The sequence below is a fragment of the Sesamum indicum genome, linkage group LG1 (genome assembly GCF_026168435.1).
Source record: "Sesamum indicum cultivar Baizhima isolate 11 linkage group LG1, ASM2616843v1, whole genome shotgun sequence".
NCBI classification, from domain to species: Eukaryota; Viridiplantae; Streptophyta; class Magnoliopsida; order Lamiales; family Pedaliaceae; genus Sesamum; species Sesamum indicum.
The window spans coordinates 873488-889998 of NC_142657.1; the positions used below are offsets into that span (position 1 = coordinate 873488).

The 16511-nt window shown below is 34.3% G+C and overlaps 2 protein-coding genes across 4 annotated transcripts; both read left to right on the forward strand.

Annotated features, from left to right (window-relative positions):
- The first annotated feature begins 6691 nt into the window (after nucleotides 1-6691).
- Nucleotides 6692-10832, forward strand: LOC105161477 (serine/arginine-rich splicing factor RSZ22A). Of its 3 annotated transcripts, none has more exons than XR_002287642.2 (7): nucleotides 6692-6823; nucleotides 7126-7229; nucleotides 7842-7930; nucleotides 8231-8447; nucleotides 8638-8748; nucleotides 9394-9581; nucleotides 9751-10832. XR_002287642.2 is itself a non-coding variant. In XM_020696192.2 (6 exons), exons 2-6 carry the CDS (start codon nucleotides 7141-7143, stop codon nucleotides 9428-9430), a joined length of 543 nt encoding a protein of 180 aa, XP_020551851.1. In that variant the 5' UTR covers nucleotides 6692-6823; nucleotides 7126-7140; the 3' UTR covers nucleotides 9431-9735. The 3 variants fall into 3 exon arrangements, 1 of the variants encoding a protein (XP_020551851.1); XR_002287643.2 differs by having other exon boundaries at nucleotides 8647-8748; XM_020696192.2 differs by lacking the exon at nucleotides 9751-10832 and having other exon boundaries at nucleotides 9394-9735.
- Nucleotides 10833-12598: 1766 nt separating this feature from the next.
- On the forward strand, nucleotides 12599-16359 carry LOC105161621 (putative cyclic nucleotide-gated ion channel 14). Its single transcript, XM_011079397.3, has 7 exons — nucleotides 12599-13042; nucleotides 13148-13697; nucleotides 14062-14274; nucleotides 14418-14719; nucleotides 14905-15016; nucleotides 15111-15347; nucleotides 15426-16359. The coding sequence occupies exons 1-7, from the start codon at nucleotides 13014-13016 to the stop codon at nucleotides 16149-16151; spliced, it is 2169 nt and encodes a 722-aa protein (XP_011077699.2). The 5' UTR covers nucleotides 12599-13013; the 3' UTR covers nucleotides 16152-16359.
- The last annotated feature ends 152 nt before the right edge of the window (nucleotides 16360-16511 follow it).

Sequence of the window (16511 nt, forward strand, 5' to 3'; positions counted from 1 at the left end):
AAAATTCCCAAAATAATAAAAGAAGACTTGGGTAAAAAAGACTAAGAGTTTGTTTGTAGTATATTTGAAATATTGAGAAAGTGGTTGGACCAAAGTTAAAGGTTGATGAGAATATGGCTTTGGATCCCTTCATTCAAACATTAAAAAGAAAAAAAGTGGCCAACTTTTGACTTTTACTCCTCCATCTTTTAGATATTTATACAAAATCATATTCATTGTTGTTGACTTGATTTTTCATTCTAATTATCCCGTTCCTCTGAGGTTTTGTATAATTATATCTGAATTCTATATAGTTTGAACAAAGTTATGTTCAGTACCGCCAACTTTTTTTTACATTCAGTAACTAAATCATTCTTTTAGTTAAAATTCATCGAATTTGCTGATATCAGCACAATAATATTTATGTAAAAAAACTGTATTTTTCATCGATCAGTTGTTATTCACTTATTGCAGATCAAAATATTTTTTTCTAATCAAACTACCTTATACATCTCCGCACGCTAATGCATGTGAGGAGGTAGATCTTCGTCCTTATAATTGTAATTTTGTTAAAAGATGTTTGTTTGACCTATAATAAGTCAATTTGGGGTAATTATGATTTTCATTTAATTTTTTGCAAGCAAAGTAACCAACTTTCGACTTTAACTATTACATCATATTACGTATATGCAAATATGGGTACTAACTATTAAAACAAACTCGATGTGTTTGTTTAAATTTTGTATTTATTTAAATTAAATAAAACCACATAAAATAAATGAATAGCTGACTAAAATTAATAAATAAATTAATGTTAAATGTTTATAAGTAAAAATATATTAACAAAATTAATATATATATATATATATATATATATTTGATGTTTGGATGCATCAAGTTGCAAATGATGTCACGTGCAACTAAAGCAACTGACATGGAAATTGCAGGCCTGCTGTTTACCACTTCAATTAGCCCTAATTCTCTTTTATTAGTGGGACAACGCATCAACTCAAATCTCAACTACAATTACTTATCTATATTAACGGTGAATATCAATTTATCCCCATGTGATATTAAAAATGGGCATATTATTATTTATGAAAAAAAATATAGCAATTTATTTTCACGTACTTTTTAAAATAAAGCATTTACCTCCTTATACAGGGAGGTAAAGGAGGGTAAATTGTTCTATTTTAATAAATATAATGAGGTAAAGCGCTATTCATTTTTTCATAAAGGGTTAATTTGCTCATTTGCGATACTACAAGGGGGTTGCTTGCATTTTTTCCTCTACATTAATATTAAAAAAAAAAAGCCTTTTCTTTTATAAACGACAGTTTACGATATCACGACATAAACTTTTCGAGTTTTATTGTAATTTACTTTATTGTGATATTACAAATGAGCAAATTATTCCCTTTAAAAAAATACTAGCAATTTACTCTCTCTATTTTTTTAAAACGAAGTAATTTACCTCCATGTTTAAAAAGGTAAATTGTTTAAAAATACAGTAACTTAAATTGCTATTTTTTTTCATTGGTAAATAATTTGCTCATTTGCAGTATCACAAGGGGTTGCTTGCTTTTTCGCAAAAAAAATTTGGTTGTATCAATAGTACACATAATTTGTTCTTTTTTCTTTTTTTGAAATGCGGTGTGTCGGTTTGTATTATTATTTTTTATTTATGAAATATTTTAAATTGTAAAAAATTATTTATTATATGCATACAAAAACGACGTGACACGAAAACTAATATACTACTAAACACAAATGATAAAAAAAAAAGAAAAAAAAAAGATTGAATAGACTAAAGTGGTTAGCTTCATCATTGAAAACGATTATTAGGTTAACTTAGCCTTAAACGACAACTAAGCCTTAGTCATAATTTAGGTAACAAGTAAGTACTTATGATAATTAAGTGAGAAAGCGTTGACATTTTTAGGTTTTAATCTCCATCAAATCAATGGCCACCAACATTTGGTCCACACTTTTCTTCTAAAAAGAAAAAAAAAATTAAAATTCACGTTTCGCACCACAATGCTTTAAAAAAAAAAACTATTATTAAGTATTTTTTTAAAAAATTCTTACTCAAACTAAGTTCAAAGAAATCAAATCAATTACAAAACAAGTGTGACACACTTATTACATAATTGATCATTTTTTCAAACTATACACCAATGACACTACAAGTATATTGTATTTGCCATATAATTGGCTCAGCCGCTCAGTTTAGCCAAAGCCGATTTGTGTTAGAATTTTAATTAATGAGGTTTAATTTAATTAATAAAATTCACGTCCAACCATTATGTGAGTATTAATATAGTGCAATAATAATTTGATTAATTATATAAATTGGAAGTTGATAATTAACATATATTAACGAAGGTGTCAACTCACTCAGGGGCGTTCACATTTTGCTCCATAAGTCAGCTTTCAATTTAAATAACCAATCCCAAAATCAAGGAAGAAAAAACAAAAAGTAAACGATACATATTATTACAAAAAAAAAAAAAACAGAGACAAAGTTGGCATTAAAGTTGACTTTGTGTGTGTTGGAGATTTAAATTATTAGATTAGGGTTCAGGAATATATTTTGATTTTATGGTTCTGATTAAATTTAGGGTAGGTCTTAGATCATGTATTAAATTTAGGGTAAGGATTTTTTAATTTTTAGTTTTCATTTTAAGGTATATATTAGTACATAATAATAATATTTTATTAAATTTTTATAGATTATTAATTTTTATTTTAAAGTATATTAATTAATTAAAGAAAAAATAAATCAAATCTTACACATTAGTCGTGTCGGTTATTGAATGAGTTGGAGGTGGAGTAAGACGAATTTCTAACTATACTAAAAGTGTGTTGAACAGGGCTGTAGTGGAGTAAGACGAATTTCTAACTATACTAAAATGGGTCGGGTTGCAAATGGGTTGGATCGAGTTAGTATAAACTATTTTCACACAATTAAAAAAAAAGGATAATATTTGAACTATTGAAAAAGGTAATTACTACTTGTAATGTAATTCGACTAAACTTGTATCACATGTCATTTTTGTCTAATGACCATGTACATTAAGATTCATTTGCTAAATCATAAAAAAAGATCTACTAAATATTTAATAAAAGACTACATTTTATCAAAATAATACATAACATTTTGAATGCTCATCTTGAATGAAAACCAATCCATGCAACCAAGTTTTTTATGTTTGCTCAGAGACAATTTTTATATGTGTGTGTGAGAGAAAGAGGGTAGTGTGTGTGAGAGATATATATGAGAGTGTGTGTGTGTATGAAGAAAGAGATTTGTGAGATTTTTTTTATTTTTTTATTTTGTGTGTGTGTGTGTGTGTGTGTGTGTGTGAGAGAGAGAGAGAGAGAGAGAGAGAGAGAGAGAGAGAGAGAGAGAGAGAGAGATGTGAGAGTGTGTGTATATACGAAGCAAGAGGAGTTGTGAGCGTATTTGTGTGTGCGTGAGAGACATGTGAGCGAGTATGTGTATACGGGGAAAGAGAAAATGATGGATTCTTTTTTATTATTTTGTTATTTTAATTTATGGGTTGAACTCATTAAGATCCATATTATGCCTCTTATCAACCTGTACAAAATATAATTTTATTTAACTCTAATTTATATCAACTCATTTTAAAATATAACAAATCCAACCCAAAAAAATTTGGGTTGGATTGAACCCCATGCGTCTGGACCCATTTTGTCACCCCTAATCCTAATGTACGTTTTATGGTTGATTTTGTGGTGCTTAATGCAAGTGAATAAACAATAGTAATTTGAGAGTAGGTTTCTGAACTTGTTTATTAATTGTTAGACTTAAATGCAATTATCATACTTAAAGTATGCTATCAACGTCTAAAATATTTTCGAAGCCTAAAAGCCTTCAAAAACCTTACCGGATTTGACAGTAAATGACTGAAATTTGTAACCCCATTAATTTTTATATCTAAAAAGTGTTGGATAAGTGATAAGAAAGCCAATTAAATAATTTATTTTCGCTTTGTAATATTGAATTAAATGAATAAGAGTGAGTATTTATTCGGTCTTATTTTATTGTTCTTACTCCTGTATTTTTTATACATTGCAACAAAACCTGCATATCACTGATCAACTAATAAAATTGGAGTGCGCATTTGATGACAACTTTGGAACCAACTTTCAAGGGCTATATTTGGAACTTCTAAATCGAGAATCCTAATAATGGGCATCTAGGGTTCTGTTGAAACTTGCACCAAATATTTTATCCATATAATTGGTGTCATATTTTATCGGTGACAGACATATAACGTCTATGCAATTCTAGTGGGTGGTTGACAAAGGTTGTCAGTTGAACTAAATCGTTGGAAGTCGTCATATGGAAGTAAATGTGACTTGGTCGGTATGAACTAAACTCCTCTGCTATGATAGTATGGGATTTAGTCCTCAAACTTGAGGTTTTGCGCAATCTCATTGTGGGATGACTATATCTAGGACTTGTCAAACGATGATTGTTATTATAAGCCTTGTTCCTGTACAGTCAGAACATGTATGAAAACTAGTGAATTCCAAGAGCGAGTCCATCGCCTATAATGAAATGATAGTGATCTCCTATATATTCTGATGTGTATTATGCTCTCGAGAGTGTATCCACAACGGATGATCAAATAGAAAAGTGGTTTTCTATATTGATAAAGTGGATAAACACAATGAAAATATTAAGTATAGATGTCTAGTTCATGATGAAAATCGATAACCAATTTTATGCCTCTAGACTAAGCCCAAGAGATGATTGATGGAAGGATTGTACCCATATAGCACTCAATGGCCATGGAAAGATCATGGACCATTGCTGGACGCAAATCCAAATCTAGTTGATGTGATCCTATAGTCACACAAAATACCACTCAAGAAGTAGTAAAGTTAATTTTAGAAGAAATGAATTAATTTAAAGTGTTTAAATTAAATCAAAAGATTAATTGATGTGATCATTTAAATATAAGAACCTGTGTGATGGGAAGCCCATGATTTATTTAATGGATTAATTAAAATTGAGTTTGGTTCAGTTAATTTGATAAGATCAATTTGATTGGATCGCATTAATTATTTAATAAGATTAATTAATTAGAGTTCGGGACTTGAAAATGTAATGAGATTAAATAATTGAGGTTAGACTCAAATATTTGATAGAATTAATTTATTGGGCTATGGGTAGAATTCTTTATGAGAATCAAATAAATCTCAATTGGACTTTCGGAATTAACTAAATTAAATTCAATAGAAACACAAGTCTATAGTTTTATTTTTTGAATTAAGTGCAATAAGCCAATGTTTATGTGTGTATGTAGCCCATTATACATATTTCTGACTTGACATGCAATGTATATATGTATATATAAAACTTGTACATATGATGTCTCTTATGCGTGTGTGAAGTGTATAAGTTTGTATATATGTCACTTTGTATATGATATAAAAGATAATATTCCTCGATCACTCTCGTCATTTGGACCGCCCCCTTTCCCCTATTTTTTTCTCTCTATTCTCTTGTTTTTTTTTTTTTCTAATTAGTTTCAAACTAAAGCAATGTCCTATTGAATTTGAAATACTAAGTTAATAATATAATCAAGTCTCATATATTACACATACCTTACCTCTAGTAATGTTTGGTGTAGAGCACCTTATGGTGCAGTGTGTGTTCGACGTAAATGGGATCTCGTTGGCCTCTGCGTGAGCATACAGTTGGAGGAAAAAAACTCTTTAAATCGAAAAAGGTAAATTTTCGTGATTACAATTTTACTCTATGTTACAATAGCCACTTATTTTATATCATTTTTCTTTTTATGCTTATTGAGTGCTAATTTCCTTTTGATTCAGAATTTAAATATGCTTATTTCATATTTCCTTTACATCCTTGTCAAGTCCCAATTCTTTCAATAAAAAAATTCATATATTGTTGAATATTATGCTTTTTTGAAAAAATATAAAATAAAATAAAAAAAATAATTCCAAAATATCTCAAAATTACCCTTTGGTGATAGGAAATCGAGGGCAAACCAATATAACGTTGTGGTTGAAAAAAAAATGGAGCAGAGAACTTGCAAAAACTCTCAAGTATCTCCCATAAAAAAGGGTAGTAAGTTTACAGTGTAATTATAAACTAGCTCCCCTGATATTTGGCTTCATTGTTTGAAAAATTATAAATACCATTTTCAAGTAAAAAATACATATGTAGCTCCTGGACCATGAGATCAATATTACTATTTTGCCCTTATTAATTTTTTTCTTAAAAAAGCTATTTGAAAACATATAATATAAAAATTGAGGGCGAGTAAAATAAATAATCCATATGGTATATTAGTTCATAAAAATATTTTAATTTTTTTTATAAAATTATAATTTAAAATGATATTTTAATCAGTTGATTACAAAAATTAGATAGAGAACTAAGGGAGACTAATAATTTTTCAGAACAATAAAGATGTATTTATAATTATACCGATTTTGAGGGAATGTAGCCTTGATTTATTCTATTTATGTTTGGATTAATGGATTCGAATGCAGTAAGTTCAAATCTTTGATGATATTAATATGTTTCGACTCTTATTTTGAATTATATTTTGTGAAATATTTATAAATTTAAACTTATCTTGATATTGAGGGAAATTCTATATTTTAATCCTTTTCATCAAATTCAAATATTTTTAGATCAAGGAAAATATCCGAGGGGTATTAGGGTAATTAGGCATGAAGTACTGTGACCGTTTTAAAAGAGCCAGGAGAGCTAAGCCTGTGGATCTTAATCCGACTACTACACCAGCAGCTAGGGTTTTTGCTTCAACTAGGGTTTCAGGTTCCTCTCTTTCTCTCTTCTCTATCTTGAACTGAAATCTTGCTTGGTTTGCTGTTCATTCAGTAAGAGTGAATCATCTATGGATCTGTAGGTTACATTTGTGCGTATATGTTTTAGTTATGATTCTCAATTACAGATTCAATTTTATCTCCTAATCGATCTCTAGTTTTGTTTTCTGGTAAACAAAATTCAAGCTGTTTGTTGAATCGTTTTCAAATTGGTTCGCTTTTTTTTTATTTTTTTTATTTTTAAGGTTTTGATCTTTTAATTCTGCGTATCCCTTGTTACGCGCTTTTCCACAGGAGTTTTAGATCAAGATGTCCAGGGTCTATGTTGGAAACTTGGATCCGCGAGTCACTGAACGCGAACTCGAGGATGAATTTCGCGTGTTTGGAGTTATCAGAAGGTAAATCATAGTAACATAGGGGGAGAGGGATTTTGGTTATTTATTTCAAATTAATGAGAGGGCAATATGCTACTAACCCATTTATTTACCTGTTTTACTCGGGATATGGTGTATTTACCAGACTTGTAGGGGGAATTGCTGTTAGAAATTCTTGTGGTTTATGTTGCATTTGGTGTTTGCACGTAAGTTGTTGTTCTTACCACAGACCAATTGTTCTCATTGTAACTGGAGAGATGTGTATATTTTACAATGATGCACCTATTTGGGCTGATTATTTGGTACTTTTTTTTCTTGTGTGTTCTTTACTCAGCTTAAATTCTGTTTTCCAAATTCATGAGTCATGGCATTTAAATGTATTTTTTTACATCAACTTTTAAAATGTATATGGTTCTGATTCAAACAAGCATTCTTACATGGTTCAGAAATGTAAAACAATCTTTTACTGAATGGAGACAGGTTGGATGTCCAGCTGAAAGATGGGTTTTCAGCATCATGTTCTTGTTCTGGTTATACTAACAGAAATGTCATGCAAATATTGTCTTAGAAATATTTCTTCATCTATTTTATTAGGATAAACTATGTTAGGCTTATTTGTTTGAATATTTTCTGCAGTGTGTGGGTTGCCAGAAGACCCCCTGGTTATGCTTTCATTGACTTTGATGACCGGAGGGATGCCCAAGATGCCATCAGGGAACTTGATGGTTAGCTTGCTGATATTATTCGTTTACTGATGCACTTGCTGTTCTATAACTTTATCAGTCGCAGCTTTATTTTGTTGTTTCACTCTTTTGTTTTCTAGTTAGTTTCTGTTCTTGAATGTAGTCATTCCAATATGAAATGTCGTAACATCTTCCCATCACATATTTGCTGAATCTGTTGAATGTTCCTTTTCTTTTTGTTGTTTTCTTTTTGCATTTTCATTTCCAAAGCTCGTACTCATTCAATTAAATCTGCAGTTGGTGTTAGTATTTTTGTTGATTATATCTCCTTTTTCTGAACAGGTAAAAATGGATGGAGGGTTGAGCTATCACACAACTCCAGAGGTGGAGGTGGTGGTGGCCGTGGTGGGGGTCGTGGACGTTCTGGTTCTGATTTAAAGTGTTATGAATGTGGTGAGCCCGGTCATTTTGCCCGTGAATGTCGAATGCGAGGAGGTTCCGGAAGGCGTAGGAGTCGCACCCCACCTAGGTATCGCCGGAGCCCGAGTTATGGTCGAAGGTAATATTTAAAAGATTGAGGACTGGAAAAGAATCTTGATATTGAAAATGGTTAACAATACGAATGGACATTATGGTTACAATTGGGGGAGAAGAGTAAAAAGCAATATGTAAATCGAGTATTTGATTTAATGTATACCTGTCTCTTGTCAACTTTCTTTTTACTTAATTCTATTGCTATGCTGGCATAGGAGTTACAGTCCCCGTGGTCGGTCCCCTCGACGTCGCAGTTTGTCACCCAGAGGTCGCAGCTACAGCAGGTCGCCTTATCGTGGACGGGATGAGGTGCCATATGCGAACGGGTGAAGTCCTATTCTCTCCAATTGAAATGCGTCCTTTAATGCTTAATTTTTTAATAAACTTATAAATAGAATTGCTCCTTTGTTTTTAATATTTATGCAGAAAACTCTAGAACAGGTTGAATAAAGCTGTTTAGTTATTGTGGCAATATAAATTTTGCTGTAGTTGAGCAAACCTGTATGCATTTAGTGGGTGGAAACTCAAGTCACTTGCTTAGAAGATAAATAGTTCCCTGGGGAAATGTGGGGTCTATACTTTTGTTATTTTGATAACTATATGCAGGTTCTAAGGCAGTCCACCTTTGAAGAAACATGAATGCTTGAGTATGTTTTAGTCATGGAGGATAGTGTTTGGCGCAACTTTAGGACATTTAGTGGTTACGTATGATTTCACTACGGTCGATAGCTAACTAATCTTTGGAGTTAAAATTCGCTAATTTTCTGGAAATTGCCAAGCATCTACCCTAATATTCCAGTGCTTATTATAGTTTGTCGGCGTTAAAATTGATTAATTTTCTGGGCCTCTGACTATTACCGAGTATCCTCTGGTGGTAGGAAAATGAGTGCTGGTATTTAATTTGTTTGTGCTTTGATGGTTGTATTATTGCTATCCTTCTTATTTGATTTGCATTTGTATCTGTTATGCAGAAATGGGATTAGAGAAAGACGCAGGAGCAGGAGTTGAGCTTGGATCCATTATTAGGACATTTGAATCTATGAAGAAGTTTTTCGAATTGTGTCTTTACTATGCTTCGACTTATTAACGACTGTGTAAGTGGGGCGACGCCCTCAGCTACGACTCGTGGATTTGGTTGAGTGTCATTACTACTTCAGTAGTAAGTTTGTCACTTTATCCTTATTATCCCGTAATGCTTTTGAGTTTACCTATGAACTATTCTCATAACATCTTAAATGTATATCGATATGAAATTCCTAGCTGATATCTTCTATTGGAAACTTATGAAGAACATTGCTAAGAGTTTATGATTTTGTTTTTGTGTCGAGGTGTCTGCCTGGTACTGCTTCATTGGTTTTGTGCTTCTGCACTTGTGGTTTCGACCTTCACTGCCCTGCTGTGGGATCTTCAATTTGAATGATTGTGGATCCCAGCTGGCTTCTCTGCTAGATGCTTCTTTTCATTGCATGTCTGCGGCTATGATGCGCCTCTCCTCAAATAGTTATGGTATTTGATTAGATTTAAGGATGATGAACGGCTTCACACACGCTTCTGGCAGGTACTTAATCCATTACATGGAAGTGTCACCATTTGACCTGTTCCTTGAACTACCATAAGGATTTCCTTTTCCAAAATGGGTTTGTTCTCTACTTTTTGTTTATGAGAATTGAAGGTTAAATTAATTCCTTATTAAAATTGAGTAATGTTTGTTGAGTTCAAAATCAGTTTTCTTCTTCTTCTTCTTTTTTTTTCTGAAAACTTGTTTGTTGAAGGATTAAATTTCTTTGTTTTATGTGATATGCTTCTGAACAGATTGAACCTTTTTCTCCGGAAATTGATAATGAAAAACAAAACTGGAGAACTCAAAATCAGCCAGTTTCAATATGACTCTGAATCACTTGTTTTGGTTTGTTGGTATTCCTGTCACTACTACTTGAGTCACGTTCAAGTGGTATTGATTAGGATTTTTCTTTTTTCATAAAAAAGAGAAATGATTTCCGTATGGTGTCCAACTCTTGTTTCTCCCTTTGAGGTCCAAGCTTGATAACTTTGAAAATGATCTCTGCAATATGCCTTCATGCATCATACAAAATGGCTTGTTTTCAGTTACTGTTTGTATTTGCTATATTCTCCTCACTTTTCTTGCCTTATCTTTTCATGTTTTAGTATTATTTGTCATATTTGCGTAAGCTGGTTGAAACTTCAGCTTACACCTTTGCGGAAGGTGACTATTATTTGAATGCAAGAAGCTGGGATAGGTGCAAATATTTTGTATTATGAATGTTTTTTTATCTAACATATTTTGGGTCTGAAGTGACTCAGCCTGTATTTTCATCAACGTTGTATATTACAATTATGTATTGTAACTGGTTTTCCTACAATAGTGGGCATATACTTGGAATTCTTGAAATGGGTTGAAGAAACTGGATATGAAATGTGCATTTCGGTCTCCATACAAAAGTGCATACGTCCAGGCTTATGGTCTCAGTAGAATGTCGTAGCCCAAATAATCCTTTCACAATGTTTCCTTGTCTATGGTTGATATAATCCATGCACCCCTTTAATTGTATCATGGATCAAATGGACAACATTCAACCCCCCTGCCTGAGGGGTTAGAGTTTTGCTATTGTGTTTCATTGCTGGACGCCAGTAACAGTGGGACTTTGAACCGGCATCTGTTTTACGTAACCTTTACCCTACCATTGTCTGCTGGACAATGTTTTGTTCATCCGGTGAGGCTGGAAATCTTATATGTCCTAAATTTTCCCCTAGTTGGGAATTAGGAATACATACGCAGTTAGGAATAGGAAGGAAAAAGGAATATGCTGTGGTAGTCTATGCAAATGTGCAAACATGTCCCCAAATGGTTGGTGTGTTTTTTTGTTGAGGATTATAAACTTAAACTATTTGAGCCCTGATCTCATATTGATGTCAGTTGGTGGCCGGCATGTTGCTGGCGTTGGAATAATGCTATCTTCCATGTAACAGGGTATTACTTGTTTTGAACTTCGCTGTCAGGGTTATTGCTTCAGCGTTGGGCTTCAGACTTGTGGCTTTTTGTTTGGATTTAACTGTGGGTCTGATCCTTTGCGCCTGTGTTTTGAAGTATGGTAGACGCAATTATTTAAGTATGGTGTTTGTTGAGAAGATTTGTTTCTTAAATTTGGCAATTGGACGATAAGGCTTTATTTGTCTTCCGCTTTTCCAAGATAACAGGCAAAAGACAAGATTTTATTCAGGAGTTATAATTGTGAAAGAAAGTGACAAGTTTTTTTTTTTGGAGTAATATATTGATTCAATAAAGACAATAAATGTAATAAATCATAGTAACAGTAGTAATAAGTTAACTCAATATGACTAAGAGCAGTTATAAATGATGAAAATTCAATAATTTATATAAAGTAAAACAAGATGTTTAGGAATAGTAATAAAATTGCAAGAACTAAATAACTCTCGTAAGGTGTGCAAACATTTGCACAAAATGATACGAATGTTCACATATTTACTAAAATTTGAACCCATGATTTCAAATTTGGTCATAAAATTTCAATTGTAACCTTAATAAGTAAATTAAGACATGATTGGTGAAAGTGAGTAATATCGTGAGTGGAGTTTGTGAGAGAAAGAATCGAGGGGCCAATTCCATCCAAAATAATAGGTATAGGTGGGGTGAATCCACAGCCGGCAACTATGATATATGGATTGTATATTACATATAACCTTAAATAGCATGGGATTCCCGCGCTGCAATCAATAGGGGATTTTGAACGTGGAAGAATTAAAAGGGGAGTGTTTAAATGAAAAATGAATAAGCTAATTAATAATTACAGGCACAAATATAAATGTGGAAAAATTCAAAGGAAGGAAGAAGAGTGTGGAATGTATGTATGTATGTATGTAATATGTGGAGTGTCCACACCTTTTTTGTATCACTTTGTGAATATGGAATCGTGTCTCCAACTGTTGGACACTTATTAATAGTGTGTGGCGTGACTTGTGGACTACTCTTCAATATTCCTTGTACACATTATTCAGATTCCTTTTCCAAAAACAAAATTACAACATAAATTTAGTCTATGCCCAAATAAGTTTTTTCATAAGTTAGACGGCACAAACTCTATTGCAAAATGTTCTCTCTCTCTCTCTTTCAACCTTAAAACGTCTTATTTAAATTAGTGAATATCGATGAATAAATGATTTAACCTATGGATCAATGTCACATAAACATGTGTAGAAAATCTGTGTTCCAGCAGTGTTGGGTACAACTACTGACATGGCCGTCACGTTCTCTTTTAATGCCAAGTCAACCACATCCCACATCAGTTTCCACCTCATCCTGCTATATCACATTCTCCGGATTTGGGTTCCAGTTTTTGCCACTTGGTTGGGAGTTTTTGACGACTTCTTGATTTTTTTCTTCTTTTATTCTCATTAACAATCATCCTCTTCATCGCTTCCAAGACTTGCAAAAAAAATAATCATGAATATTTCTGCAGCAAGTTATTTGGGAATACCTCTTCTTTGCACTGATTCACTTCAACTATTCTGTAACGAAATTTGATAATTAGTCCTCAACAACAAGATTGCAGGCATGGATTTGAAGAAAGAGAAGCAAGTTAGGTGGGCTTTCTTGTGCCCAATCCATCTCTGTGCTTCCTTTTTTTTTTTTCATCAATTTTCTGTTTGTTGGTTGGTGGGCTGACTAAAAATTGTATCTTTTTATAGGTTTCACAAAGAAGAAAAACTAAAATTTGAAGCTCTCTTGGATAAAAATGAGCCTCAAATCCATGACAAACAACTGCCTCTGTACAAGAATTCGGACCCTTCATGGAAATCCGTAGGGGGATACAGAGACAAGATTGCTAAGTTTGGTAGGTCTAAGGTTTTCCCAGAAGGTCAGGAGCCGGAGAAAAAGACTGTACTTGATCCTGGAAGTGAGGTTGTCTTGAAATGGAACAGAATTTTCTTGGTTTTTTGCTTGATGGCACTGTTTGTGGATCCCTTGTTTTTCTATCTGCCTTCTGTGCTGAATCAAGAAAATTCTTCGTGTATGCAAACTGACTTAAAGTTAGGGATCATTGTTACCTTCTTTCGGACAGTGGCCGATGTATTTTATCTGTTGCACGTAATTGTGAAGTTTAGGACTGCTTATGTGGCTCCTAGCTCAAGGGTGTTTGGCAAAGGTGAACTTGTTATGGATTTAAACAAGATAGCACGGAGGTATTTGAAGTCGGAATTCTTCATAGATGTGATCGCAGCGTTGCCTCTTCCTCAGGTAACTTGAACTATCTCTTATATGATTAGCCGTGCGAAAATCTTTGCTATCTTGAGGCAATTATATTTTGTAGTTTGTTTGAAAGATCGGTGCAACCGCTGTTTCCCCTACAAGAGGGAGTAATAGAGCTTTACTCCACAACAAAAATGTTAACTGTAGCTTCCCTCAAAATGTTGTCCTGTTGTGATAATTCTGCTATGTTAATGTGCTGTTTGTGGATTCAAATTCCGATAGAGAATCATAGCTTTTATGAAGTAAATGCATCCTATGTCTTTGAATCAATGCATCTTGTCAAGAAGTTTCAGTTGTTTGTTGTAATTTCCTATGGTGGAACTAGTACAGTGTTGGCTTTTGCTTTTTGCAGATTGTTATATGGTCAATATTACCCGCAATCAGAAGCTCCCATGCCGATCATACCAACAATGCCCTGGTACTCATTGTCCTGCTACAATATATTCCCAGATTATATCTCATTTTCCCATTGAGTTCTCAAATTATCAAAGCTACTGGAGTCGTCACAAAGACAGCCTGGGCCGGCGCTGCTTACAATCTGCTACTCTACATGTTAGCAAGCCATGTATGTTAATATGTTGGACTCAGTTCAATCATCTGCTGAACCGAATTCTTTTGTTAAATGTTGTCGAAGATTTTGATGAGGTTGCCTTTTATCCTAGAACTAGTCTTTGTATTTTTCTGAGATAATTTAGATTCTTTTTGTAGGTGTTGGGGGCTTCCTGGTACTTACTGTCGATCGAGAGACATGCAACATGTTTGAGTTCTGCTTGCAGGGATGAGTTTAATAGAACCGGATGCTCCCTCAATTTTCTGGATTGTGGTACATTGACTCATAGTGACAGAGGCAAATGGGTAAACAGCACACTTGTCTTCACAACCTGCAATCCCGACGACACAACCTATTTTAATTATGGGATATTTGGAAATGCTGTTGCAAACAATGTTGTATCTTCTGATTTTCTGGAGAAGTACTTATACTGTTTATGGTGGGGTTTACAGAACTTAAGGTATGACCCAAACTTCTTCAGTTTCAAGTATATGATTGTTATGTTCATTCGAGAGAGTCTAATTTTCAATAACAATGAGAAATGGTTAGATGGCTGAACTGGTTTCCCTGGTTCTTTACTATAAAGCCTCTGTTTAGGCATTTTTTAACAGAAATTTGACTTGCTGTTCTTGTTTCATATGACAGTTCTTATGGCCAGTCGTTGTCGACAAGCCTGTTTATTGGTGAGACTCTGTTCGCCATACTCATTGCCATCTTGGGGCTTGTTCTGTTTGCTCATTTGATCGGAAACATGCAGGTATTTTGAGAATCTGTTCCTTTGCTCAATTTTTGTATTGATCCATGCAAAGACTTCTTGCTACGGCTTGTAATTTGCTGATATCTTAATGTAGACCTATCTGCAATCCATCACTGTGAGGCTAGAGGAGTGGAGACTTAAGCGTCGGGACACTGAAGAGTGGATGAGGCACCGCCAACTCCCAGACGATCTTCAACAGCGTGTCAGACGTTATACACAGTACAAATGGCTTACCACAAGAGGAGTTGACGAAGAAACCATCCTCCGTGCCTTGCCCACAGATCTCCGTCGTGACATTCAACGTCACCTTTGTTTAGACCTCGTTCGTCGTGTAAGATCTCTGGGCTTGATCTCTTCGGCTGGTATAATAAGCTTGTTTATACTCACAGTATCTTTTTTCCGGTTTCAGGTCCCATTTTTCTCACAGATGGATGATCAGCTTCTCGATGCTATATGCGAGCGCCTGGTGTCATCCTTAAGCACCCAAGGCACTTACATTGTTCGTGAGGGTGATCCCGTTACTGAGATGCTCTTTATCATTAGGGGGACACTAGAGAGCTCGACCACAAACGGTGGGCGATCGGGATTCTTCAACACAACGACACTGGGGCCGAGTGATTTTTGTGGGGAGGAACTGCTTGCCTGGGCTTTGCTTCCAAGGTCTACCCTAAACTTGCCGACTTCTACAAGAACAGTGAGAGCACTGAGTGAAGTGGAAGCATTTGCATTAAGAGCAGAAGATCTAAAGTTCGTGGCAAATCAGTTTAGACGGCTCCACAGCAGGAAATTGCAGCACACGTTTCGGTATTACTCCCACCACTGGAGGACATGGGCTGCCTGTTTCATTCAGGCAGCCTGGCGACGGTACCAGAAGAGAATGACGGCAAAAAGCCTTAGCATTATGGAGTCGTTTTATTTATCTCAAGACTTGCAAATACCGGATGAAAACAATGAAGGGGAACCATCTGTTATGGAAAATTCTTCTCAGGCAATACAAAACCTTGGAGTTACTATACTGGCTTCAAGATTCGCTGCCAACACAAGGAGAGGAGCTCAAAAGATCAAAGATGTTGAAATGCCAAAGCTTCAGAAGCCTGAAGAGCCAGACTTCTCAGCCGAGCCTGACGACGAATAGTTCATCTGTACCTTGCCAACTATACGTGTGTCTGTTTCTCTCACACAGTCATAGGTGAACGGCCATTGGATCGTAAACCGTTCAAGCATTCTTGACAAACACTATTCATTGATTAAACTTGAATATACTCCAAAAGGCTTCACTATTCTAGAAGTTCTGTACAGGTAGCCTGCTTCAAGATCCTCTATTCAAATTTGTGTTTCACTCATATTTCTTCATCTGGTGTGTGGTAATGGAGGTAAATGCAGCAAACCATTCACTTCATGCTATTAACAGTGTGTTGTAGGAGAACAAACATTGTTTGAAGACACAAGTGCACCGACACCCCATTTGATATATTACCAAAATATGGTCGATTAT

What these genes read in the sequence shown, in the direction of transcription:
- LOC105161477 (XM_020696192.2), top strand. Translation starts at nt 7,141, where the DNA reads ATGTCCAGGGTCTATGTTGGAAACTTGGATCCGCGAGTCACTGAACGC. An exon ending in TGCCATCAGGGAACTTGATG is followed by an intron (nt 7,931 to 8,230) that starts GTTAGCTTGCTG and finishes TTTTCTGAACAG; the next exon opens with GTAAAAATGGATGGAGGGTT. An exon ending in GAGGTGCCATATGCGAACGG is followed by an intron (nt 8,749 to 9,393) that starts GTGAAGTCCTAT and finishes TCTGTTATGCAG; the next exon opens with AAATGGGATTAGAGAAAGAC.
- LOC105161621 (XM_011079397.3), top strand. Translation starts at nt 13,014, where the DNA reads ATGGATTTGAAGAAAGAGAAGCAAGTTAG. An exon ending in CAGCGTTGCCTCTTCCTCAG is followed by an intron (nt 13,698 to 14,061) that starts GTAACTTGAACT and finishes TGCTTTTTGCAG; the next exon opens with ATTGTTATATGGTCAATATT. An exon ending in ATTTGATCGGAAACATGCAG is followed by an intron (nt 15,017 to 15,110) that starts GTATTTTGAGAA and finishes ATCTTAATGTAG; the next exon opens with ACCTATCTGCAATCCATCAC.